This window comes from Heterocephalus glaber, unplaced genomic scaffold (assembly GCF_053883595.1).
Source record: "Heterocephalus glaber isolate CG9 unplaced genomic scaffold, H.glaber_assembly_v1.0 deba00001531, whole genome shotgun sequence".
In the NCBI taxonomy this organism is placed as follows: domain Eukaryota; kingdom Metazoa; phylum Chordata; class Mammalia; order Rodentia; family Bathyergidae; genus Heterocephalus; species Heterocephalus glaber.
Window position 1 is genome coordinate 4,367,314 of NW_028258329.1, and position 24,897 is coordinate 4,392,210.

Consider the following 24,897-nt stretch of genomic DNA (forward strand, 5'->3'; position numbering starts at 1 on the left):
AACTCTAGCAGATACTATAAATCTAGCAGGAGGAGAACTGCTTCTTTCAAAGGACCACCTCATTCCACCTATGTTTGTGCTCACCTTTTCTTCTCACCTGTCCTCGGCCATTCTTCACTTTCCTGGAATTGTCTGCAGTTCTCTGAATGGCCTCATCCTCCAGGCTTCCCTCTTTTGAGCTGTGATAGCAGTGCAAGTGATCCAGGAACTGGATCATGCAGAAGTTAGTGAGGTTCTGCCTCCTCTCCACCTCTAGGAATAGAAGGATAAGACTTGAACATGGTGGGCCTGGGCATCTAGTGAGGACCTTGTATTTCTTGGTGAGGAGTCAAGTCTATCCCATAGACAGTGGGGAGTCACCAGAGGCCCACAAACATGTGTCTTGGGCAGAGTTTTTGGTGCCTCTGACATCAGCCGGCTGCCACTCCAGGCCTGGTCTTTGGCCCATCTACTCAGATCCTGGGGCCTTGAAGCAGCACATTCCTCAGAGGGACACTGTGCCCTTGTGGTACCTGATCTTGATTGTCAACCTTACAGGATTAAAAGATGCCTAGGATACTAGGGAAGCACACTTCTGGGTGTGTCTGGGTAGGTCATGAGGGTGTAACCTTGGGGACTACATCTGGTCCTGACTCCTTCCTCTGACTCTTTTGACAATAGTCTCTGCTTCCTGGCTCCAAAGAGGTGTGCAGCTTTCCCTTGCCACTCTCTGCTGCATGGTGTTTCTGCCTTGGAGCCAGCTGACAGTAGACTGAAATTTTTGAAACTGGGAGCCAAACTAAACCACTCCTCCTGTGTATTTCAGTCTGTCTTGGCAGCAAAAAGGTGATGAATACAGCCCATAAAAGTTAGAAAGACACTTCTGGGGGAAGAAACTTTTGACTTTCTACAAGGACCTTTCCCCTTTCTGCAGTGTCACCAAGACACACCCGTGTCCTACTGCAGAGAGGTACAGTGTGTACACAGCCAGATCGTCTGGCCACAGCTATTCCCACCCACCAGTGCTGGCAGAGCTGTCTCAGACAGACTCCTGATCAGGCATTCTCTCCATTAACATTTCATTTAAAGCTTTCTCTAACTCTATGCATCTCGTGTTTGTGGAGTTCAGGCCTGCACCGAGTGGGTTGGCTATGCTTGTGTGCAGTCTGTAGTCTGTGGTGCCTTGAATGTTGTTTGTCCCCCTAGGGTTTGTGTGCTGGAAACTAGATCCTGTGTAGTGATGTGGGGAGATGCTATAAATTTTAAAAGATGTGTCTGAGTGGGCAGTCCTTAGGTCTTTAGGGGTGTTACCCCAGAAGAAAGTAAAGTAAAAGAAAGAAGTTCTTGGGGTACCCTGAGCTAGTTTTTAAGAGAGTGAGCTGTTAGAAGAGTGAACCTGGCCCCTGAATTGCACACTAGCCTCCCATCTGGCAATGTGATCCCTCCCCTCATGCACATTCCCACCATCCACCTTAAGGCTCTCACTGGAGCCTGTTTATCAAATGTTTTCATCCTCATACACAATGCTGCCATCTGGCTAAAGACATTTCTCTTCCAGAGTTTGATGGACATCATGGACCATCTGACCAGGGTCTCTTTTCCATGGATACAAAGGAAAAGGGACCATGGCAGTTGCTCAGGAAGGAGCCACATCTTTGAAGACTCTGCTGAATTACCCTTAACTCACCTGACACTTTCAGTATAAGAGGAAAAGCTGTCCTGTTAAAGATGAAGATGACACCAGCACCATGCCTTTGAACCCCTAGAACTATGAGCCAAATAAACTTTTCCTTATAAAACCATCCAGCCTCAGGTGTTTTTGTTTGTTTGTTTGTTTGTTTTTGTACCAGGGATTGAACTGAGGACCTTGTGTCCGCTGGGCAGGCAGCAGAACCACTGAGCTAAATCCCCGGCCCATGCCTCAGGTGTTTCATGACAGTAGCAGAAAATGGACTGATACACTCTCCTATTTGACCTACCACAGGACCCACAGACAAGTGTGTCTTCTGCAGTTCCCAAGAGGACAAGGCCATCCTCCACTCAATATCTTGCCCAAGGCCTCACAGTAAATGGAGTCCTGAATTTAAACAAAGACCTTCTGTCTTCATAATGGAGGACTTTTCTGCTTATACTGAAAGTGCCTGGTGAGTTGAGGGTAATTCTGCAGAGCCTTTGAAGATGCGGCTACTTCCTGAGCAGTTGCTGTCCCTTTTCCTTTGTACCCATGGACAAGAGACCCAGGTCAGAAGGTCCGTGATGTCAAACTCTAGAGAAGAGTCCTCTTTAGCCAGATGCCTGATAGCCAGATAGCATTATATTTAAAGATGAAAACATTTAAAAAACAGAATTGTTGCCAGTATCCAACTGAGCCATATTGTAGCCTGAGGCAAAAAGAAAAATAACATTTAACATTTTGATGTTTTGTTCATTGTGGATTTTTTGCAATTACTTTTCATTTTTTTAAAGCAACGCAATTAACAATTACTTACTTTGGTTTCTGGTGTTTTTAGGGGCCCACTTATTTCACACCAATTTAGCCCTATAAAGTAAAAGCATTTTCATTAAAATTAGGAATGAATCAAGATATTTCTTAGCCCACGTTTCTTCCCAGGAAGTGCAACAGAGAGTGTTGGACAGGATGGCCACAGGCTGGGAAGACGAAGCAAGGTGGTGATGCCTGGAAGGAGGTGCCATTTACCTAGGGAAACAATATTTACCAGTAAGAACTATTTGGGCTAAAAAGTAGGTTAGCAAGGCCTATTTTCCAGCATCAGTATAGTTTTTCCATATACCGATAATAACCAGGTAAAGTATAATGAGAGAGAAACAGCATTTCCAAGACTCACAAAAACAATGTTTCCAAGAATAAACTTAGTGTACCTGCAGCTATGAAGAAAACAACAAAGCTGTTGAGAGACATTTAGACCCAAATACATGGGGAGAGATTTCACAAGTGAATTTGGATAAAAAGACCCAATGTTGCTGCATGAAGCTTTCCTTAAAATAGTCTATAATGTAAGACCATCTCAAGCAAAATTGTAGCGGAATCGTGGAGGGACCCTTGGGCCCAGTAGCTCTTAAGTTCACTTGGGAGAATAAATATGAAAATACTGTGGAGGTCTAAAACTGAAAATGAGGATGAGCTTGCCTTGTCTAATGTTAAAATACAAAGTCATAGTGATTAAAATGCTGTCGTACTGTTGCTGGGCAGATAGAAGAGGCATAGACCAGAAAGACCAGAAACAGATCTAAGTTTACATGAGAACCCTATACAGATGGTTCATCTCATAACTTCTGAAGTTTTGACTCTATGTTGGTAACAAAGAGAATGGCTCATCGAGCCATCCTGCTTCTCACAATCAGCACACCATTCAGTGAATTATGTGAGAGAGACAACCTTTGGTTATAAGCTTTGTAGTAGGTGGTTTTGCCCAACAGTAGCCTGGCACATTCTGAGCATGCTGAAGGTAGGCTAGGCTAAGCTATGATGTGCAGTTCTTGAGGTATATTGCATGCATTTTCAACTTACAACTTTTTAAAAATTAGGATGGGCTTATCCGGATATAACCCCATTATAAATTGAGGAGCTGAAACCTCTGAAAAAGTGAGCCAAAATAACCTTTTTCTCCTTATAAGTGATTATTTCAAATGTTTTGTCACAATGACAGAAAGCTTACAGAGTGGAGACATTTTCCCCTGAAGGAAGCAGATCTGGCTTAGGACAGCTCATTTCTGTCCAAACCCACAAGATAGAGGAGCCTCTTCATATCTCAACTCTGAAGATCCAGATGGCCAACACTGCTGCTGCCAGGGCACCAAAACATCATCCCCCACGGTACAGAATGCTGCCCTTCAATCCACCACTCGCTCAGAGGCTGCCCTGGGTCACAGAGGCCCTTTGCCAGCAGAAAGACCAAAGCCAGGTCACGTGCTATGTCTTGCTGAAATTGAATTGGTGTTTTGGAAGGTCAAGTGGAGGAACTGATCTATATTACACAGAAAAAAAAGAAAGAAAGAAATCTAATGAATGTAAGTGATATCAAGGCCAGAGCCCAGAAATGGTCTAGATGGAGGAAAAGGCTGTGAGAAGGAGGAAAAAAAGAAACAGCAGAAAGTTTCCTACAGCTAAGGAAGAAGTGGGCTTGAATGGAAAGGGCTCCCCAAGTGAATCCTCGTGGACTAATATCATCCAGACATACCCTGGTGGAATTTCTGAACTCTAAGAATGGAGAGAAAATTGTACAAGACTCCAGACAAGGATTAGATTTTTGTACCAAGGTAAAACAGATAAGATTAGTATCAAACCGCATGTCTGCAAGCTGAAAAGTGTAGCTGGAACAGTGTTAGCAGAGTATAGCAAGTAAGGATGCCATCCAAAAAATATTCTGTGTGAGCAGAAGCCATTTCCCAGACATAGAAGGATTATCTGCAAAATGACCTTAGCAATTATTCTAGTAAAATAAAATGAGATTGTAACAAATCCAAGAGAAAGAATGCACAAAGTATAAGAAGCAGTGGTGAGCAATGAATTGAGTAATTACAGCCCAAGTCCACAGTTGGTGGTAATGTTGTGTACCTGGAATAAATCCTCCTGAAATTGTTTGAAGCCTTGAACAGGAAGCAGTGGCAGAAAATAAACTCCTGGTTCTCTTCTCAGTCTCCTACGATACCACCTCAGTGACTGTGTTAGCTTTACATTACCATTCCAAATACCTGGATAATCACCTTATAAGAAGGAAAGAGTTCTTTTAGCTCCCATCCATGACAGTTGGCCCTGTCACTCTGAGCCCGTAGCAAGGCAGCACATGACGGTGGTGAGCATGTGACAGGACAAAACATTTGCCTCATAGCCAGGACAGGAACCTGGGAGGAGGAGGAAGGGGCTTGGGTCCCCATGTCCCCTTCGGTGTGCTCTTCTGATGGCTGGAGGACCTCCTACTAGCCCCATCTCTTGAAATTCCCACTGCCTGCCAGTAGCACCTCAGGCTGGGGACCAAGCTGTTAAGACAAAGGCCACTGGGGGACACTACCTCAACCGTAGCAGCGATTTACTTTTTAAAAACCTAGATGATGCACTCATGGAATGGAGGGCCATTCCACATTACTGTAGCAGGTATATTTTAGTCCTTAAGTCTTATATTCACCTAAAAGATGTTTTATATAGGGGTAGGCACATACACATCTAAGACTGTACATATGCAGATTTTATCTTCAAAATGACATAGAATTTGAAGTGAAGGTGATGAGACACTGTGTACTATAGTTTGTTCTTTGACAAGAATGTGAATGTAGTTGTCCCTTGGTATCCTCCAGGGATTTGTTTTTGGCTCCTTTGAGGATATAAAACCCCAAGGATGTTCGTGTCTCCTACATAAAGTGGCACAATATTTGCATAGAATCTATGCACGTCTTCTCATGTACCTTGTCATCTGTAGATGACTTGTAATATCTAATACAATGTGAATGCCATGTAAATAGTTGTTATACTGAATTTTTAGGAAATTATGACAAGATGAAAGACCTGTGTGTGTTCAGTAAAGATGAAGTGTTTAAAAAATATCTTCAGTTTGCATTTGGTTGAATCCATGGGTGAGGAATTGTGGATGAGGAGGATGTGTGTATCTGCAGTGCACCTGGCCTGGGGTCAAGCCATGGGGAGATACAGAAAGCTGTGGAGATAGGATCACTCCCCAAGTAGTAGGAACTGTGTGCTCACCTGCCAATAGCTGCTGACGCCATCTGCTCTTCGCCATCCTGACAGTCGAGGCATGGACATCGGAGGTCACCAGTTGGCGTGGCCTTCAGCACATGCTTCCAAGGGGTCATTCCGGGGAATGCTGTTTCCAGAGACTGTGTACAGAAGAGTCGTGGTTGCGGGGTTCTTCATAGCACGCCTGCAGCCTGTCCTTTGCGGTTGGCTGTTCTCTGGGAATATCAGGAGCCTGCTGGCCAGTCATGTCTTGTCCCTAAGGGAGCTCGTCGTTCTCCACGTGTCCTCAGCTTGTAGTGTATGGCGAATGTTGAGCCCCCAGTGTTCTTCTAGGGCACAGGTCTTTGGAATTCTCTTGCCCATTCAGGGTTTGGAATGGAGTGACTCTAGAAGACATTTGAGCCCTACTGGGTCCTTCTGTTTGACAGTTTTCCTGGCGTAGGACACCTTGAAGTCAGTGGGCCACTCTGGGGAGGTGCTGTGAACTTGCAGCATTCCAGTGCTGCTACCAAAAGACTGCCATTCCCGATCCCCTCCGTGGCCCAGGAGCGAAGGCTGATCCTGCCAGTGGCGAGTTTCTGGGGCATGACTTCATGTGCTGGAGGCATGTGTCCCCATCAGTAACTGTGCTCGCACTCCGAGCCTCGGTACTGGATGAGGACGAGATAATGACCGCTTTCTCAGTTCTTCTGAGAATGTTCATAACGCCATGACTGTGACCATCTGGTAAGGCCATTTCCTGGCGAGATATGTTTTGGGCACTGCTGCAAGCCAGGCTTCTGTGTGAGCACTGTGGGAGATGCAGGATGTGAAAGCCCAAAGTTTTCGAGCTCCCTGGGGACAGGATTGATGAAAGAGGATGCGGGGGACGTGAGCTCAGAGCCTGGGCAGTGACTACCCCAGTGTCGCCAGGGGCAGCTCCCTGGCTTCACACTCTCCGTCTGACCCCAGGTACCATGGTTTCCTCTGTCTCAGTACCCCCTGGGCCTTCCTCTCTCATTGCCACTATTCTAATTTAAGATCTCTTTTCTTTTTTAAATATTTGTTTCATTGTGGTAAAATAGGCATATCTAAAATTTACCATCTTACCATTTTTCAAATTCTAATTTTTTCCTTTTCTTTTTCTGCACGGTACTACAGGACCTCACACTGAGCTATGTCCCCAGCCCTTTACTTTTCATTCTCTTGAGACAGGTTCTTACTAAGTTTCTGGGGCTGACCTGGAACTTGCCATCCTCCTACATCAGCCTCCAGAGTAGCTGGGGTCACAGCTGTGCGCCAGCATGCCGAGCTAAATTCTCATTTCTTTACTGGACTACTGGAATGCGCTTTAAAAAAAAATAAGTAACTATGACGCATGTGTAATGTAAAAGTCCGGTTTAAAGAATAAAGTGAACAGTTGGGTAGCAATTCAGCATAAAAACATAGAACCTTGCCCAAATGTTTTAACACCCTCTTTCACTTTTTCCTGACCCTAGCACCTCCCTTGTCCTAGAAAGTCCGAGGAGTCTTTTTACCGGTCTCCTTTCCTCTAGCCTCTGACCCCCATAATCTCCATGCTGGGTATGGTGGTACATGCCTGTAATCCCAGCTACTTGGGAGGCTGAGCCAGGAGGATTACAAATTCAAGAACAACCTGGGCAATTTAGCAAGACCCTGTTTCCAAATAAAAAAGTACCAAAACATCCAGGGATAGTAACTCAGTGAAGGAGCACCCTGGATTCAGTCCCCAGTACAGGAAAAAAAAATCCAGTCTGTTATGCCCTGTGACTCCACTTGGCTTGGGGAATAAAGCAGACTGCTGTGCAGTGGGGTCCAGCCTCTCCCACGTGGACCTGGGGTCACACACCTTGCAAGCTGCGGTGCATCCTGGGCTCTCTTCTTCCTGGAGCTGCGCTGCGCTGTGCTGCCCTCCCTGATGCTGGGTGCCTGTGCCGAGCTTCCCCGGGCCTTGCTCAGCTGAAGTGACCCCTGCACACCTCATCCCTCCGTGAATAGTGTCTGCCTTGGAGTGGGGAGGGGAGAACAGGATGGGGCCGGGCACTGAGGTGGTCATCAAGGAGCTATGGATTTATTTAGCCCTTGTCTTAATATACAATTTTATTTAAAATGTATTGTACAGTAAAAGCAATACATGCACATGGTTTAAAAAAAGTTGGAACAGTATTTTAAAATATAGAAACATACCAGCCCTCATCTTACATGGAATCCCCCCAGTCCCCTTCCCAAGTGTGCTTTATTTATTCATTTATTTTTATTTCACTTTACTTTTAGTTGATGCATAGCAATGGTACCAGTTCTAGGCTGCAGTGTGATGTTTCAGAACAAGTGCACCTGGTCAAGGCTTAGCCTGGAGAAGTTTGACGTGGCTCCTCGTCCCCCACTGTTATGTCCTTCTGGATGAATGGTTTTTCTTCTCTCGATTGAGAGCAGCTAACCTGATCTTGTGATGCTTTGTCTTGTCGCCCGGGCTGCTCCTAATGGAGTGGGCATTGTAGGGAAGTCGCGAATGCCCTGAGTCGAGGGCTGAAGTGGGCGTCCTGTGGTTGTGGATCCGTCTCCTCCCCACCTCCCTTAAGCTCTGCTTGTGTTCCTTGCCGTGTCACACGTTGTTCCTGGCAGATGAGGCCGCCCGCTGGGATGTCACAGCCTTTGAACAGATGTGCATTCACACTGCTCTGAGCAAGCATGGTGGCCAGGCACTGTGGTGGCTGTGGAGCAGCTGCGAGCTTCTCGGATTGGCTGTGATCTCCGGGTTCTGACTGTTCTTTCCGATGTTCCTCCCACAGTGGCTGCCTGCAGGTGATGATGGCCGCCTGAGCATCTGCCATGGCCCACCGGAACCGCCAGAGCACTGCCAACAGCATGCTTGACCACAGGGCCAGGCCAGGCCCCGTCCACCATGGCCAGGAGCCCGAGAGTGAGGATGCGGAGCTGCCCTTGGAGGGCTATGGGCCCTCGGGCCTAGAGCTGGCCACCCTGAGGCCCGAGAGCCCCACGCCCGAGCAGCAGGAATGCCACAACCACAGCCCTGACGGGGACTCCAGCTCTGACTATGTGAACAACACCTCCGAGGAGGAGGACTATGACGAGGGCCTCCCCGAAGAAGAGGAGGGCATCACCTACTACATCCGCTACTGTCCAGAGGATGACAGCTACCTGGAGGGCATGGACTGCAACGGGGAGGAGTACATGGCCCACGCCCACGGCACGCACCCCGTGGACACTGACGAGTGCCAGGAGGCCGTGGAGGAGTGGACAGACTCGGCAGGCTTGCACCCCCACGGCCATGGGGCTGAAGGCAGCCAAGACTACCCTGACGGCCACGTGCCCATCCCGGAGGACGAGCCTTCCATCCTGGAGGTCCAGGACCCGGAAGAAGGTGGCCACTACTGCTCCAGCAAAGAGGGCTACCAGGACTACTACCCCTCAGAGGCCAATGGGAACGCGGGCAGTGCCTCCCCCTACCACCCAAGGCATGGGGACGGGGACCTGGAGGACCAAGAGGAGGACATCGACCAGATCGTAGCCGAGATCAAGATGAGCTTGAGCATGACCAGTATCACCAGCGCCAGTGAGGCCAGCCCCGAGCACATGCCCGACCTGGGGCCCGGGGACTCCACAGAGGCCTGCACCACCAGCGAGGCCAGCCGGGGGCCCAGCCTGCACGAGGCCAGGCCCAAGTCGCTGAACCTCCTTCCCGAGGCCAAGCACCCCGGAGACCCCCAGAGAGGCTTCAAGGCCAAGATCAGGACGCCAGAAGAGAGACCAAAGTGGGCCCAGGAGCAGGTAGGTGGTAGCTGTCCCCAGGGAGGGAGCAGAGGGCTTTCATGAGCTGTGGCAGCACCTGTGGCCCCACCGGTGCTGGAGCTGGGCCGTGAGGTGGTGTAGTGTTAGTGGGGAGGAGTGGGGTGCCGTCCAGTTCACAGTGCGCAAGTTGCTCTTCATTGGCTCAGTTACGTGGACTTTTCTGAATGTTCTGGCCACTCTTAAGGTCCCCCCTGAGATTCAAGGGACACAGGAAAGTCCCATAGTGAGCTGATTGGCAGCTAGTGTCTCCCCACCCTGCAGAAGGTTCAGTTTCCGGCCCGCTGCCCTGAATCTGCTCATGGCAGGAGAGCATTGAGTGATGACCCTCGGCTTCTCAAGGTGGCTGCCTCTGCCAGCATGGCGTTGGTGAGGTGGGGCTGCTGGCCTTTATGCGCTGCCCCAGCCAGGGTGAGGGGCGGAGGCCTGAGTGTGTCTCACAGTGGGCCCTGCATCTGGCTTCCCTGTCTCTGAAAGCCCCAGGCCCTGCCCCAGTGGGCAGATAACTATGAAAAGCAACTGTTTTGAAAATAATTATTTAAAAGTTTGATAAAGTCTTGGAAAAGAAATGAATGCTAATGTGGGCAATGGTTGTAAAAATAATTATATATTTTTTTAACTAAAGCAAAGTAAACATGTATTCTTTTTTTTGTCCATTAAGTTTATTGGTACATTTTAGGTATACAGTACAGTTACATTCATCATTGGGATCTTGTACCATTACACGAGTCTCTTGGTTCTTATTTTTTCCCCATTCCCCTGCCCTCCCTTCACCCCCTCCACTTCCTATTTACAAAGACTTTGTTTCCTTTTTTTTCTTTTCTCGTATTTTTTCTCTTCCATTCTGTTCTTTCCCCTACCCCTCCCACTTCCCTTACTCCTTTAGACATTTTCTTCCTATTTCACAATATTAATTATACATTTTGATCCTTATTTACACTTTTAGTTTTTCACACTAGAGAAACTATTTGATGTTTACACATGTGTGTTCTATTTATTTCACATAAGAGTATGGCCTCAGTGTGCATCCACTTAGCTATAAATGCCTCTAGTTTCTCGTTCTTTATGGCTGAGTAGTACTCCGTTTTATTAAAAAAACCCACACCTTCTTTATCCATTCTCCAGCTAATGGGCAATTGGCCTGTTTCCAAGTTTTAGCTATTACAAACTGTGCCACAATAAACATGGGTGAGCATATATTACTGTGGTATGATTCTTTTAATTCTTTTGGGAAGGTACCCAGCAGGGGAATAGCTGGGTCAAATGGGACTCCCAATCCTAGCTGTTTGAGGTATCTCCACATTGATTTCCACAGTGGTTGCACCAGTCTGCACTCCCACAAACAATGAAGAAGGGTTCGTTTCTCCCCACAACCCTGCCAGCATTTGTTATTGGTTGATTTCTTGATAGCAACCATTCTTACTGGGGTGAGGTGGAATCTCACCATTGTTTTCATCTGCATCTCTCAAATGACCAGTGATGTCGAACATTTTCTCATATGTTTATTTGCTGCTTTTACTTTTTTATCTGAGAAATGTCTGTTCATTTCAGATGCCCATTTTGAACTGGGTCTTTATATTTGGGGGGTCTGATTTTCTTGAGTTTTTTATATATTCTAGATAGTAGAACTTTGTCTGAGGAACAGCTGGGAAAATTTTATTCCCACATTGTAGGTTGTCTCTTAGCTCTGTTGGTGGTTTCTCTTGCAGTGCAGAAGCTTTTTAATAAGATGAGACCCCAGTTGTTGATTCTTTATGCTAGTTCCTGTGCTACTGAGGATTTGTTCATAAAGTGTTTTCCTATGCCAATGTCTTCAAGAGTTCTACCTAATTTATCTTCCAGAAACTTTAGAGTTTCTGTTTTAATATTTAGATCTTTAACCCACTTCGATCTTAGTTTAGTGCATGGTGAAAGATAGAGGTCTAGTTTTAATCTTTTGCAAGTTGAAACCCAATTTTTCAAACACTATTTATTAAAGAAGCTATGTTTCCTCCAGTGAGGATGGTTGGCTCCTTTGCCAAAGATGAGGTAGCTGAGTAGGTCTGGAGTTTTTCTGTATCTTCTAGTCTATTGCACTGATCCTTGGGTGTGTTTCTTTGCCAGTACCATGCTGTTTTTATCACAGTGGTTTTGTAGTATAGTTTCAAGTTGGGAATTGTGATACTCCTAGCCATGTCTCTGTTGCCTAGAATTGCTTTTGCTATTCAAGGCCTTTTTTGGTTCCAAATGAATTTTTGGATTGTTTTCTCTAGCTCTGTGAAATATATGGTTGGGATTTCGATCGGGATTGCATTGAATCTGTATAGCAGTTTTGGAAGTATGGCCATTGTCACTATATTGGTTCTTCCTACCCAGGAACAAGGGATGGCTTTCCCTTTTCTTTTTCTTTCTTTCTTTTTTTTTTTTTCTTTTGGTACAGGGGATCGAACTCAGGACCTTGCACTTGCAAGGCAGGCAGCAGCACCACTGAGCTAAATCCCTGGCCCTTTGCATTTTCTTATATCCTCTTCAATCTCTTTTTTAGATGGTTGAAGTTCTCAGTGTAGAGGTCTTTTGCTTCCTTCATTAGATTGATTCCTAGATATTTCATTTTTTTGGATGCTATCGTGAAAGGGATTGTTTCCCTAATTTCTTCCTCAGTGAGTCTGTTATTTGTGTACAAGAAAGCTATTGAATTTTGAGTGTTTACTTTGTATCCAGTTACTCTACTGTATTTGTCAATTATGTCTAGAAGTCTTTTGGTGAAGTTTTTTGGGTCTTCAATGTAGAGTACCATATCATCAGCAAATAATGACAGTTTAACTTCTTCCTTTCCTATCTTTATTTCTTTTATTTCTTTCTCTTCTCTAATTGCTGCAGCTAATGTTTCCAGAACTATATTGAATAGGAGTGGTGATAGTGGACATCCTTGTCTTGTTCCTGATTTTAGCATGAAAGTTTTCAGTTTTTGACCATTTAGTATGATGTTGGCTGTTGGTTTTTCATAGATAGCCTTTATCAAGTTGAGATAAAGACCCTCCATTCCAATTTTCTGCAGGGTTTTTATCATGAATGGGTACCGAATTTGATCAAATGCTTTTTCTGCATCTATTGAGATGATCATATGGTTTTTGTCCTTGTCTCTGTTAATACAGTGTATTACATTTTTTGATTTATGTATGTTGAACCATCCTTGCATCCCTGGAATAAATCCAACTCGGTCAGGGTGTATAATCTTCTTAATGACCCTTTGTATTCTGTTTGCAAGGATCTTATTGAGGATTTTTGGATCTACGTTCATTAGGGAGGTTGGCCTGTAGTTCTCTTTTTTGGTTGGGTCATTCCCTGGTTTTGGAATCAAAGTAAGACTTGCTTCCAGGAATGAATTTGGGAGTATTGCTTCCCTTTCAATTTCATTGAAGAGTTTAAAGAGTAGTGGCAATAGTTCTTCTCTAAATGTCTTGTAGAATTCAGCAGTGAAGCCCTCAGGACCTGTGCTTCTCTTTGTTGGTAAATTTTTATTACATTTTCAATTTCACTGATTGTAATTGGGGTGTTTAGGATTTTTATATCTTCTTCGTTCAATTTTGGTAATTCATATGTATGTAGAAATCTGTCCATTTCTTCTGCATTTTCCATTTTATTGCAGTACAGGTTCTCGAAGTAGGTACTGATGATCCTCTGGATTTCTTTTGGATCTGTTGTGACTTCACCTTTTTCATTCCTAATTGCATGAAATTGAGCCTTTTCTTTCCTTTTTTGATAAGGTTGGCTAAGGATTTATCAATTTTCTTTATTCTTTCAAAAAACCAACTCTTCAATTCATTGTTTGTATCATTGTCTCAGTCTCCATTGCATTGATTTCTGCTCTGATCTTTATAATATCCTCCCTTGTATGAGCTTTGGATTTGTCTTACTCTTCTTTTTCTAGGAGCTTAAGATTCAGCATTAGGTTGTTTATTTGAGCTCGCTCTGTTTTCCTAGTGTGGGCATTCACTGCTATGAATTTCCATCATAGAACTGCTTTCATGTGTCCCATAGATTCCTGTGTGTTGCACTGGCATGATCATTTAATTGCAGAAACTGTCTGATTTCTTCTTTAATTTCCTCTGTGACCCATTGGTTGTTCCAGAGAGTATTTTTCAATTTCCATGTGTTTGTGAAGTTCTTGTGGTTTCTTACGCTATGGAACTCCAGTTTAACTGCACTATGGTCTGAAAATATACATGGGATAACTTCACTTCCTTCACGTTTACTTAAACATGTTCTATGAACTAGTATGTGTTCTATTTTGGAGAATGACCCATGTGCAGCTAAAAAGAATGTATATTCTGATTTTGTGGGGTCGAACAGTGTGTAGACATGTATTAAGCCCATTTGTTCAAAAGCTTGGTTCAGTTCTAGAATTTTGTTGTTGATTTTTTGCCTAGATGATCTGTCTATTTGTGACAATGGGGTGTTGAGGTCCCCCATTACAATTGTATTAGTGTCTATTTGGTTTTTCATGTCCCCTAATATTTGTTTTGTATAGTTGGGGGCATTAGTATTTGGTGCATATATTTTTATGATTATCATCTCTTGCTTTTGGATTGTTCCCTTTACAAGGATGTATTTGACCTTCTTTGTTCTCTTAATTAGTTTTGGTTTGAAATTTACTTTGTCTGTCAATAAGATAGGTACCCCTACTTTTTTCCGGGTTCCTGTCACATGGAAAACTGTTTTCTGTCCTTTTACTTTCAGTCTATGAGGTTCTTTTTGAACTAGGTGTGTTTCTTGTATATAACATATTGCTGGATTTTGCTTCTTAATCCATTTTGCCAGTCTGTTTCTTTTGAGTGGTGAGTTGAGGCCATAAACATTGATGGGTTTAACTGATATGTATTGACTTATGATTGTCATGGTATTTTCCTGTTGTTGGCTCTTTTTTATTTTCCCCCTTCTCCTTTTAATTTCTTGCCTTGACTGATGGATTTGCTCTTTTGGGCCTCATGGAGTTGTGACCTTCATTGTCTTTTTCTAGGATAATTTTTAGAATTGTTTGGAGTGCTGGTTTGGTATTCTTGAAGTTTCTCAGGTGTTGTCATGCAAGAATCTTATTTCCCCATCAATTTTGAAAGATAGTTTTTCAGGATACATCACTGTAGGATGGAGGATGTTTTCTTTTAGAGCTTGAAAAACCCCACCCCAGGCTCTCCTTGATTTGAGAGTTTGTGTTGAGAAGTCTGCTGTGATTCTGATGGGCTTTCCTTTGTATGTGATTTGTTTCTTTTCTCTAACTGCTTATAGTATTCTGTTCTTCTGTTGGGTTTCCAGGATCTTGATTATTATATGTCTAGGTGTAGATTGTTTTTTTGATCAAGGCTAGTTGGAGTTCTATATGCCTCACTTATCTGTATGTCAAATTCTTTTGCTCTGTTTGGGAAGTTTTCTGTCATTAATTCTGTGAACAGTTTTTTAATGTTGTCTGTAATTTCTCTTGCTTTTTTGTGGACTTCTATCAGTCTTATATTATTCTTCTTTGCATCATCTAGGAGTTGTTGGATTGATTTCTCATGGTCCCTTACTAGTTTTAAGAGATCTTTCTTTTCATGGTCACTGACTGCCATCCTGTCTTCTATATCTGATATTCTGTCTTCAGATTGGCTCAGTCTGCTGTGTATATTTTCAATAAAGTTTTTAATCTCCTGGATATCTGTTTGAATCTGTTTCATGGATTCCATTTCTTTCCTATGTTGGGTGTTCATGATTTCCATTTCTTTCCATGCTGAGCATTCATGCCTTCCATCATGGTCCTGAACTCATCTATTTTTTTTTGTCTGTTTCTGTTCTAGAGTCCCTAATCATGTCTTTCATTCTGCTCACCATCTCCGTAGTTATCTGGGAAATTATTTCTGTTTTGAATTTTTCTAGAGCCTTATTCATCTGTTTTGTTACTTCCTGTGCTATCAGTTCAGGGTGTCCAAGTTGTTGATTATCAGACTTTTCCACCTCGTTTCCCCCAGAATTTGCTTTTGGTGAGCTGGAAGTCTGGGATTGAGCCTTGCTTAAATGTCTTCTCATTTCTATTTTTGTTGTTGGTACTGTCCTTGGTTTAGTTCCTGGGTCGATACTTTGATATTGGTTATTGAGTTATCTTTGTTGCTCATATTTAGAACCCTTATAGAACGATTGCTTCTCAGAGGTGTCTTTCAGATATAGGTAGTCTTAAGGTTTTCAGTCTCTAATGACTCTGGGGTAATCTCATTTTCATTATACCAGAAGGATAACTGATTAGATCATTCGCAACACCTTAGCCCAAGTGATACAATCAGCAATAACAATAATATAAAGTACAGCTTAAAAAATAACAGTTTGTGGTAGTTATTAATCTATCACCTTTAACTGTGTGAATTAAATCAAAATCGAGGACCGATCCAAAATATGTTTATAGTGAATAGACTCTTGAATATAGCAACTTTATCCTTCAGGATGGGAACTTAGAAGGAGTTGGGGAAGGAGAGATAGGTAGAAGGAAAAGGAAAGGTTGGAAGTGAGGCCAGAGGACACAGGAAGATCTCGCAAACTCTAATGAACTGTTGAAGACAAGAGGAAAAGACAGAGTGAAAGAACAAAGACAAGAACAGAACAATCTATCAGCAATAGGGAAGTTAGAAACTGTATTCACTTTCCTTTGAAACTAATGACAATCAAGAGAAGGAAAAAACAAGAAGAAAATAAAAAGAAAGAAGAAATCCAAATTAGGGCAGGAACAGGAACAAAAAGGGAGATGAAGAACAATATGGGAGAACAAGAGAGTGAGAGAGTGAAAGAGAGAAAGAAAAGAAAAAAGGAAAAGAAGAAAGAAAAAAATTTGAGAAGAGTAGAAAAACAAAAATTAAAAATTAAAAATGAGAGAAAAAAATTGAAAATAAAAAATAAAAATGAAGGGCCTCCCTCCTTCAGGGTATGTCTCTGCTGTCACAATAGACAATGTGGGTCGCAATGTACAGGTCTAAGTCAATTAGTCTCAGTAAGCCAGCAGCAGACCCTTGAGATTCAGGCAGATTTTTGGCTGCAAGGCCCAAGTTGAGCTCCCTGTCCTCCTGCAGGTTTGAACTCTGCAAGGTCCTACTGCAGGTTCCAGCTGCCTTTCCCCTGAAGATAGTCCAGGTTCTGATGGGAGGTGATGATCCCTCCAACTTACCAAGTAACGGTGGTCTGGTGTGACTTTATTGCAGAGTTTCTCTTCACTTTTCCAGTGGGCTTCAGTTTTCATCAGGGAGCCTGAGAGAGGCCCTGTCTCTGTTGTTCACTTCTGCTCTATCCTCTGGAGCTCAGGACAATGGCCTTTATGACCCCCTGTGCCTCTGGGGTGTGGATCCAGGTACAGGTGCAACCAGGAGGCCAGAGGCAGTGTGGGGGGTGCTGGGGGGGTGCTGCAGAAACCTGTGCAGCTCCACTCCTCACCGGTCTGCGCCTGGCTGAGAGGCCCAGAACGGGGTGGTGTTACTCCAGTAAACATATTCTAATAAACACATCTAAAAAGCTGACAACATTCAGAAACAGAAAAACCCATCATGATTATATGAAGATGTGATTATTGTACTTGTGTATAAAGGAACTTGTATTGGCCCCTCTGTGGACTGCTTGAAAAGCCTTAATTATTTTTTCCCAGAAGAGTTCATGAGTTTGAATGTGTACAATATATGATATATAAAATATATATAGTACACAGAAAAGGCTTATATGTGAACTATAAATCATATTGACTCAGTGTTAGATTTCCAGCACTTGCAATTCTGACACCTTATGTTCTTTCTAAGGGTTCAATAGAAATTGACTTTACTGTGGAGGTGTCCCTGTCACTCACAGCAGTTCTGCTTTCAGGGGGGTGTTCTGAGTGTAAAGAAAGGGCAAGTAGCTCTGGGCCCTGGCTCTGGGCTTTAGGCCAGTGGGCTGTCATCTTTCCTCAGTCTCTGGGGGAGCCCAGACTCCTCCCCAGCAATGGTGATGGCACCACAGGGATTGATGTAGGTCGCACAGAGCCTGTGCCGTACTGCATTCTGTTGTAACAAATGGCATCCAAGTCAAAGGTTCTGTCAAGTGAAAATTATCTTTGGAGCCTGGTGAGGAGTGAACAAGACCGGACGTTTGCTTTTTGTGGTTCTTCCTCACCACATGCTAATTTGAGTGAAACTCCGCAGACCTCCGGGTTGAAGGTTCTGGGACCAGTGAGGGAATGAATGGGTGGGGTTTCCTGTCAGAAGGGTTTGTGGAGGTGGAGGAAGTCCCTGGCCATTGTGCAGGACCAGGAGGAAGTCTGTCCTTCAGACTTGAATGGAAAAACAGATAACTTCAGCCCCTAATTAGAATGTGCATCCTTGAAGCAAGTTCTTTTATCCTAGATTCTGGAAAAGCTCATTTAAGCTAGGGGATGATTGTATAACATGCAGGCATGCATGCATGCATTCATTCATTCATTCACAAACTAGTTCCACCTGGGGAAAGCCTCACAGCTCCCAAGTCAGGGTTGAGTAGAGCCTAACAAATGGGCCCTGTGCACACCTGAGGACCTATAGACCTGGTACACAGGAGAGGGGCCTCGCATCCTGTAGACCTGAGTAGCTCATTTCACATGAATAACTCTGAAATTGGACCAAGAAGAGCCCCTGGTAGTAGAAATGGTCCTGAAAGTAGGATTCCAAATGAAGGGTGTGCCCTGAGTGATTTGGTGGTGTGTTGCTTGAAATCACAGCCTGCTTTCCCCACATGAATCCCTTACTGCCCTGGACACGGCTAGGCCCTGCCAGGAGCTGGTGAAGACAAGTGCTCTGGATACTTCTGAGGGCCGAGCCCACTTCTGAGGTCCCAGAGCTGTCTGTACAGTGTACAGACAGTGTAGTGCTGCCTGGGGTTAAGGCTGTGGCAAAAAGCAATCTGAAGGGAGAGATGGCCCATACTGGCCGCTTCCATACTTTAGACTGTCACTTTTAAAGTAGTGGGGAGCCCCAGCCCAGAACTCTGTACCTTAATGTGCATTTCAATGAGATGCCACATTCAAGCTGGAGGAGTGATGCTATGGGAGACCTCAGCTGGAGGAACACTTGCATAGCACCCTCACTTCCCTTTTCACCCTAAAGCTTGAAAAATTGGGTATTTTTGAGAGAATAGGTTGAGTGTATCTAATGTGAAAATCCAGAATCTGACACATTTTGAGCATCTACCTGATGCTACAAGTGGAAAAGTCCACACCTGACCTCTTGAGACAGGTCTCAGTCAAAAGGCAGGTGCACAAAACCTATTCTATACATTACCCTCAGGCTATATGTGTAAGTGTATATGAAGCAAGTGAATTTTGTATTTAGACTCAGTTCCCTGCCCCAAGCAAATATTGCAAAATCTGAAACAAGAAATCTCAAATCTCAAACACTTTAGATGCCAAGATTTTTGGAAAAGGGATATTCAACCTGTACTGAAAGTGTTTATTAAGTCATTGCATCGATGACAAATAAGTGCAATAGAATTAGAAATGGGGAGATGAAATGTGTTCTCCATGGTACCCACCTCTCCAGCATATGAGCTCTTTTCACTTTTCTGTGTTCCTTCACAGACTGTAGAACTGATCATTAGTAACACAGCTGTTGTTACATCCAAGAAGTAATTTTGTCACCTAGCCTTTAAGATTGGACATATTGGGCCGGGGATTTAGCTCAGTGGTTCCGCCACCTGCTGTGCAAATGCAAGGACCCAAGTTCGATCCCTGGTACCAACCCCCCCCCCCAAAACAAAAAAAAACAAAAAAAATGTTTGGACATATCATAAACACTTTTCCATGTTGCCATATGATTTTCTTGATTATTTTTACTTGCCTTTTAATGTTCCACTTGGGTGATGTACCATGTATATCTGCATACCCTGCCATGGGGCATGCAGGCTGAAGACAGCATTTCCCCTTCTGTTGGAGACAGGTCTGTTCAAATCATGCATCTTTTTTTTTTTTTTTGGCATATTGCCTGAGGGTAAATTCCCAGGCTATGCAGCTACATTGACAGTTTTCCCCATGATTGTCTTATCTAATTGCCTTTTGTCTCCTATGAATGTTTGATTCGTGTCTTTTATCTTTTGGTGTTTTGATGCTTTTCCATTTCATAGAAGCCCTTTATATATTTTTGTCGCAGATATTTTCTTTAGCCTGTTTTCTTTTGAATTCCAGTGATTTTCATCATCTTTGCAGCTCTTTCAAACATGAATGACTGATTCATCTGTCACCTTTCCACCACTTTGCTTACAGAAAGATTCACTGGGGTAATTCCTTTTTCCCAAACAGGGTGGATGAACTGTCAGAGGGCACTGCTTTAGTCTGGCTCATATGGAAAATGAGTTGTTCTGTGTGACAGGAAGTGGGAACCTGACCGCTACAACCCTCATGGCTGTGGGGTGCTGTGTCTATTGAAAAGGCTCCATTTTGCAGGCAGCCTGTCCACCTGTGCATGTCCCATGAGAGCAAGAGGTCTGCGTGGGGAGGGAGGGGTGATGTGAGACACAAAGGAGAGGGAATTCCTAAAACTGTGGAAGGCATGGTAGGGAACAGAGATCTATATGTGAGTGATTTTTAAGTAAAAAGTTTCTTTCAGATATACATGTTAATTGAGGAAAATTTGGAAAATAAAGTCAAAAAATACTGTTACGAGAGAACGTGGAATTTCACTGTGGAATGTTTTCAAATCAAAGAGATAAACTACCTGTCTTGGGAAACCTTATTCAGGATTTCACAAAGCATACTGTTAGAGGTGTTCCATAAACAGAACACATTTTGATCCTTATCCATGGAGTCTGTATTTGTGAATTTACCTGCTTGCTAAAATTTATTTGTAACCCTAAAGTCATTACTCAGTGACCCTTTTGCAGTCAGATATGGGCAGCTTCCATGTTTCCATGAAAGGCTGAGGCTGAACTAGGCTTTACTGTCTTCTTTCAGCTCTCATTCGGTGAACTTTTCATGATCCATCTAGTGCCTTGGTTTTTGTGCTTCTTGTTGATGACTTTTTAAGTCTTGGTGATAAAAATGACTCCCAAGTGTAGTGCTGAAGTGCTGACCAGGGTTCCTAAGTGCAAGAAGGCTGTGCAGTGTGCTATGAAGAAAACGCATGTGTTAGATAATCTTTGCTCAGGCATGATGTGTAGCACTGCCAGCCATAAGTTCAGTGCTAATGGGTCAACTGTATAGTATAACCAGACAAAGGAAGAGAAAACACAGGCATCTGTGTGTGTGGCCACTGTGGAAAGCGCTGAAGTGACATCTGTCATGTGTGAAGTCGTAGAAGAAACAGAAATGTGGCTCAGTTTACAGATTGGTGAGATGACCAATTAAAGAAAATTATACTGGATAGGCTGGAAGCCCAGTAAATTCACGGTCTTGTGATACATCAGGATCAGGGAAACATTGAACTCTTCTCAGCAGGTGTTTTATTATAGATAAATAGTTCGTATATCTAATTGTAAGAAATATGTAGCCAAGTAGGCATTTTAAAAATGAACATATATAAAACAAGGTTCGAGGGTAGTTGATTGACAGGAACCTAGCTCTGTATCTCCTCTAGGAGCAATCATTTACCATGAACGTGAACTGACTGTAAGCCATTCCCCAGTATTAGAGGAGATTGGTTCTGGTACCTCCTACAGATACCAGAATCCATTTAGGCTGCAGTCCTTTGCATAGGTATTGCATGTAGGGTTTGCAAATAACCTGCACACATCCTCTCAGACACTTTAAATCACAGCTAGGTGACTTATAATACCTAAAGTGACATAAATGTTGTGCAACGCAATGCTATACTGTATTGGTTGGTAGAATGATAACAATAAAAAGGGCAGTGCATATTCAAAACAAATGCAATTTTTTTCCGAAATTTTTTCCCATCCACAGTTGAGTTGAATCCCTAATATAGCACCCACAGGTACAGAGCCTCAGCTGTATTGTTTGGCGAATGAGTTTGAGAAATCTTGCTGCAAAGCTCTCCTCTTCTTGGAGGTTCACTCGCTGCTTGCTGCTGAGCTGCATGAAGTCCCAAACGCACTGTGGCAGGGATGTGAGTGCTGCCCAGCCAGCATTTTCAACATGCTGTGCATCAAGCCCTTTCCTCTGCACGCAGGACCTAAGGGGGAAACCCCAACCCAAACCTCACACCCTAGGGCATGAGGGCTGGAATGCCTGCCTCCTAGGGCTTCCCTTTATGTGGCTCAGTTCCAGGAAGAACCAACACCAACGCAAAATGGTGGTGATGGGAAGGTTGTCACGTCTGTCACCACTGGAACGCTTTGCTTCTGTAGACTTAATGTTTCTTTAAAAAAAAATTGTAGAAAGTCCCCAGGTGTCAATGAGGGTGGTGGCAGTGGTGGTAGTGACTACAGCTCCATGTAAAGGGCTTTAAGCTTCACCTCAGTAACTCCTACAACAACCTAGACAGACGGGAGCAAGGATTCATCCCATGGTACACGGGAAGCAAGTGAGCCCTACATGGGATGAATACCTCATCCTTGGTTTCACAGCTTCCAAGGGCTAAGCAGACTGCATTACACACAAACTCACGCCTGTAACCACTGCACTGCACAGCCCTTGACCGCCCCCAGGAAACGGAATGCCAAGTTCTGTGCAGTGCATACCCGAGTCTCCCCACCGTGATGGGTTGGGGAGCTGTGTAGTGTTCCTTCCACCTAGGGATGGGTGCTTCTACTCTCCTGTCCATTTGCTTGGTTCCGTAAGGCCTGGCCTGCTCTGCTGGTCATGGCAGGAGTGAGGTGACCATTAGAGTCAGAGGCTCCAATCTGTGTGACTGTCCCTGCCTCAGGTGCTGACACATCCTGACTTCACAAGCGCTCGGGGCAAAGGGTGAACAAGCCAAGTCGAGATGATTCATTTGGTGTTTTCTCCGTTTTATTGAGCTGTACTGATATGAAATATGGTCTTTTTTACATGCAGCAATTAAAGAATACATGAATTAGGTCTAGCCAGACTCGTATTGAGTGTCCTGACGGAACTGGGATTTCATTAGCTACCGTGTGATCTGCTGCCATGTGGCATGAGCTGTAAGTGAAGGAAGGGCCTTGGCTAGGCACCTGTTTCCTGGCTCTGGTCTCATGGGCCCAGGAATGGGTTTTGTGGACCTGGAAATTCACCAGTACACCTCACTGGAAGAGAGCAGTGTGCTGCTCTGAGCTTTCCCCAGGAGCTGTTCACCTGTCCTGCTGCAGCCAAGGGAGCTGGTTCTGTGAGTCTGCAGGCCTGGGATGGCACGTTCTTTGGGTTCCTCTGGGTGATCTACAGAGGCTCTTGGCTTGGCCAGGGCTGGGCTGATTGCTTTGGAGCCCCTGCCCGCTTCGCCTGCTACCTTCTGATGGCTATCGTGGGACAGGGGACCTGAAACAACTGGCTCTGCACCTGAAATTCTTCCTTCAGAGCCTTGTTCCTTTGGACCTTGGAGAGCTCTAGGGCTGCAGGTGTTCCCAGTCTGGGACCTCAGTGATCATTCAGCCAGCATTTGATTTACCCAGGAGCTGTGTGCAGGCAGCTTCTCCACTTGGGTCTGCAGAACAAATGCACACTTTGATTATTTAGGCTTTCCATGATCTCTACTCAGCACCCTCCTGGCCAGTGGTTTCCAGAAAGAGCCCTCTGATCATAGAAAAAATGAAAATCAATACCTCATAGCCAACTTAATAAAGCAGTGAAGTGAAGCGTGATACAGGGCCCCAAGGCCACATCAGACACACGAACGTCGAGCACTGTCCATCGCGGAGATGCTTTGGCTGTGACTTGGTGTTTGACTGGGGCTTGTCTTCCAAAGGAGTTCTCAACATCGCATCAGGAATGCTGGAGGCAGGCGGCTCATCCAAGTGCCCCATTTGGTGGCATGTGAAGCAAGCGTTGGCCCCTGTCCTTGAGGAAAGGTCTGAGAGAAGTGCTGTGGGCGGGTTGGAGGCTTCTGTCCGTCAGAGTGCAGAGGGGCTGGGGTGTACAGATGGGAGTGGCTATGTAAAGAGGGACTTTGTGCCCAGAGGGAGCCCGCTGTTCAAACCTGGGAGGATGGAGCTCAAAGAGCTTTGGTGATGTGATGCCGAGGACAGGGCTTTGACCCAGTTAGAGGAAGGACCTCCACCGCCCTCAGAGCCTAGGAGGAGTGCAGCTGGCCACTTCTCTCCCACATCCCTGCCCACAGAGTCTCTTAAGCTTGGGGGCCGTCTCCTGATTTCTTGTTATAAAGCCTACTCTCTTTCAAAGCCAGTCCGCCCACCCCACCCCGGCTTCTCCTGGTGTCCTGGGGTAGGTGGCGCTGTATTCCCTCCAATCTGGCCATACACAACACCACCTGTGATATGCCAGGTACTGTGGGTGCACAGGCAAAAGTGACAAAATCCTGAATTCCAAAACTCATGATGGGGGAAGCCAGACAATTAAAAACTGTGCCCTTCACTTCCCTGCTCAGGTAGAACTCGGGACAGGTGCCCTGCCAGACCACATGTTCCAGGCCGACTTGGGTGCCAGGTAAGAATCCAAGAGGCTCTGGGACTTCAAGAGGGGCTTTGAGGAGCTGACCAGTGAGACTGAACATGGAGGTGTTTGGACTAGAACTGTGATGGGGCTGTGAGCCCCGAAAGAGGACAGAAGGAAGGCAGAGGGTCTGGTGGAGGTACTGAGAGGGGGACAGAGACGGTGGAGAGCTAGAGAGAGCTGGGGCATAGCATCCAGGGGCAGGGACGTCAGGAAGGCCAGGCGCAGTGGGGCAGTGGAGAGACTGGGGGACCTTGCTTGGAAGAAACCACTTACTGGCTGAGGCCACTGTGTCCCCAGTAGCAGCTTGAGCAGGCTTGGTGGATGGAATGGGAGGGAGAGCAGAGTCGCCACTGGGAGTGGAACAGGGAGATGGGGAGTATCTGTCTGGGGGACACACAGGGCATGACCTGCGCAGGTACCAAGAGGCAGAGGATGGTGTGTGTGTGTGTGTGTGTGTGTGTGTGTGTGTGTGTGTGTGTGTGTGTATTGGCTCAAGTCCCACTAATTTGTCAGTGGTCCATCTCTAGGGTAGATTGTGGGAAGGGACAGGGTGGGGACAGAACCCAAGGCAGGGAGGTGGCCTGTGTGTCTACTCTCCTGGACCCTGATAACCCCAGGCCTCCCATTATTGAGCCTCCGTGGTACCTCACCTAATACCTCACATGTAGCAGAGACTGGCAAAATCCAGCTGACAAAATCCATTAGCCAATGACATTTTCTAGGAAGTACAGGGCTCTGTGCAGGAATTTTTAGAAATACCGTCTGTTTGGGAAGAAAGCCCACATGGCTGAACGCAAGATGCAGAAATGCATAATGTCACACATGGTATATTTGCCAAAGATGTGACAGCATGGCATGGCACTCGTGGAGGTTTCACCCCATGGCATTCCGG

The 24,897-nt window shown here is 45.0% G+C and overlaps 1 protein-coding gene across 4 annotated transcripts in view; it reads left to right on the forward strand.

Moving 5' to 3' along the window:
• Positions 1-24,897, forward strand: part of Apba2 (amyloid beta precursor protein binding family A member 2) — a 238,898-nt gene that overhangs the window by 161,090 nt on the left and 52,911 nt on the right. For all 4 annotated transcript variants that reach the window (XM_004852660.3, XM_004852661.3, XM_087188278.1 and 1 more), the window contains exon 3: positions 8,479-9,478. In XM_004852660.3, coding sequence (XP_004852717.1) covers positions 8,519-9,478 — 960 coding nt within the window. In that variant the 5' untranslated portion in view covers positions 8,479-8,518. The remainder of the gene's footprint in view (positions 1-8,478; positions 9,479-24,897) is intronic.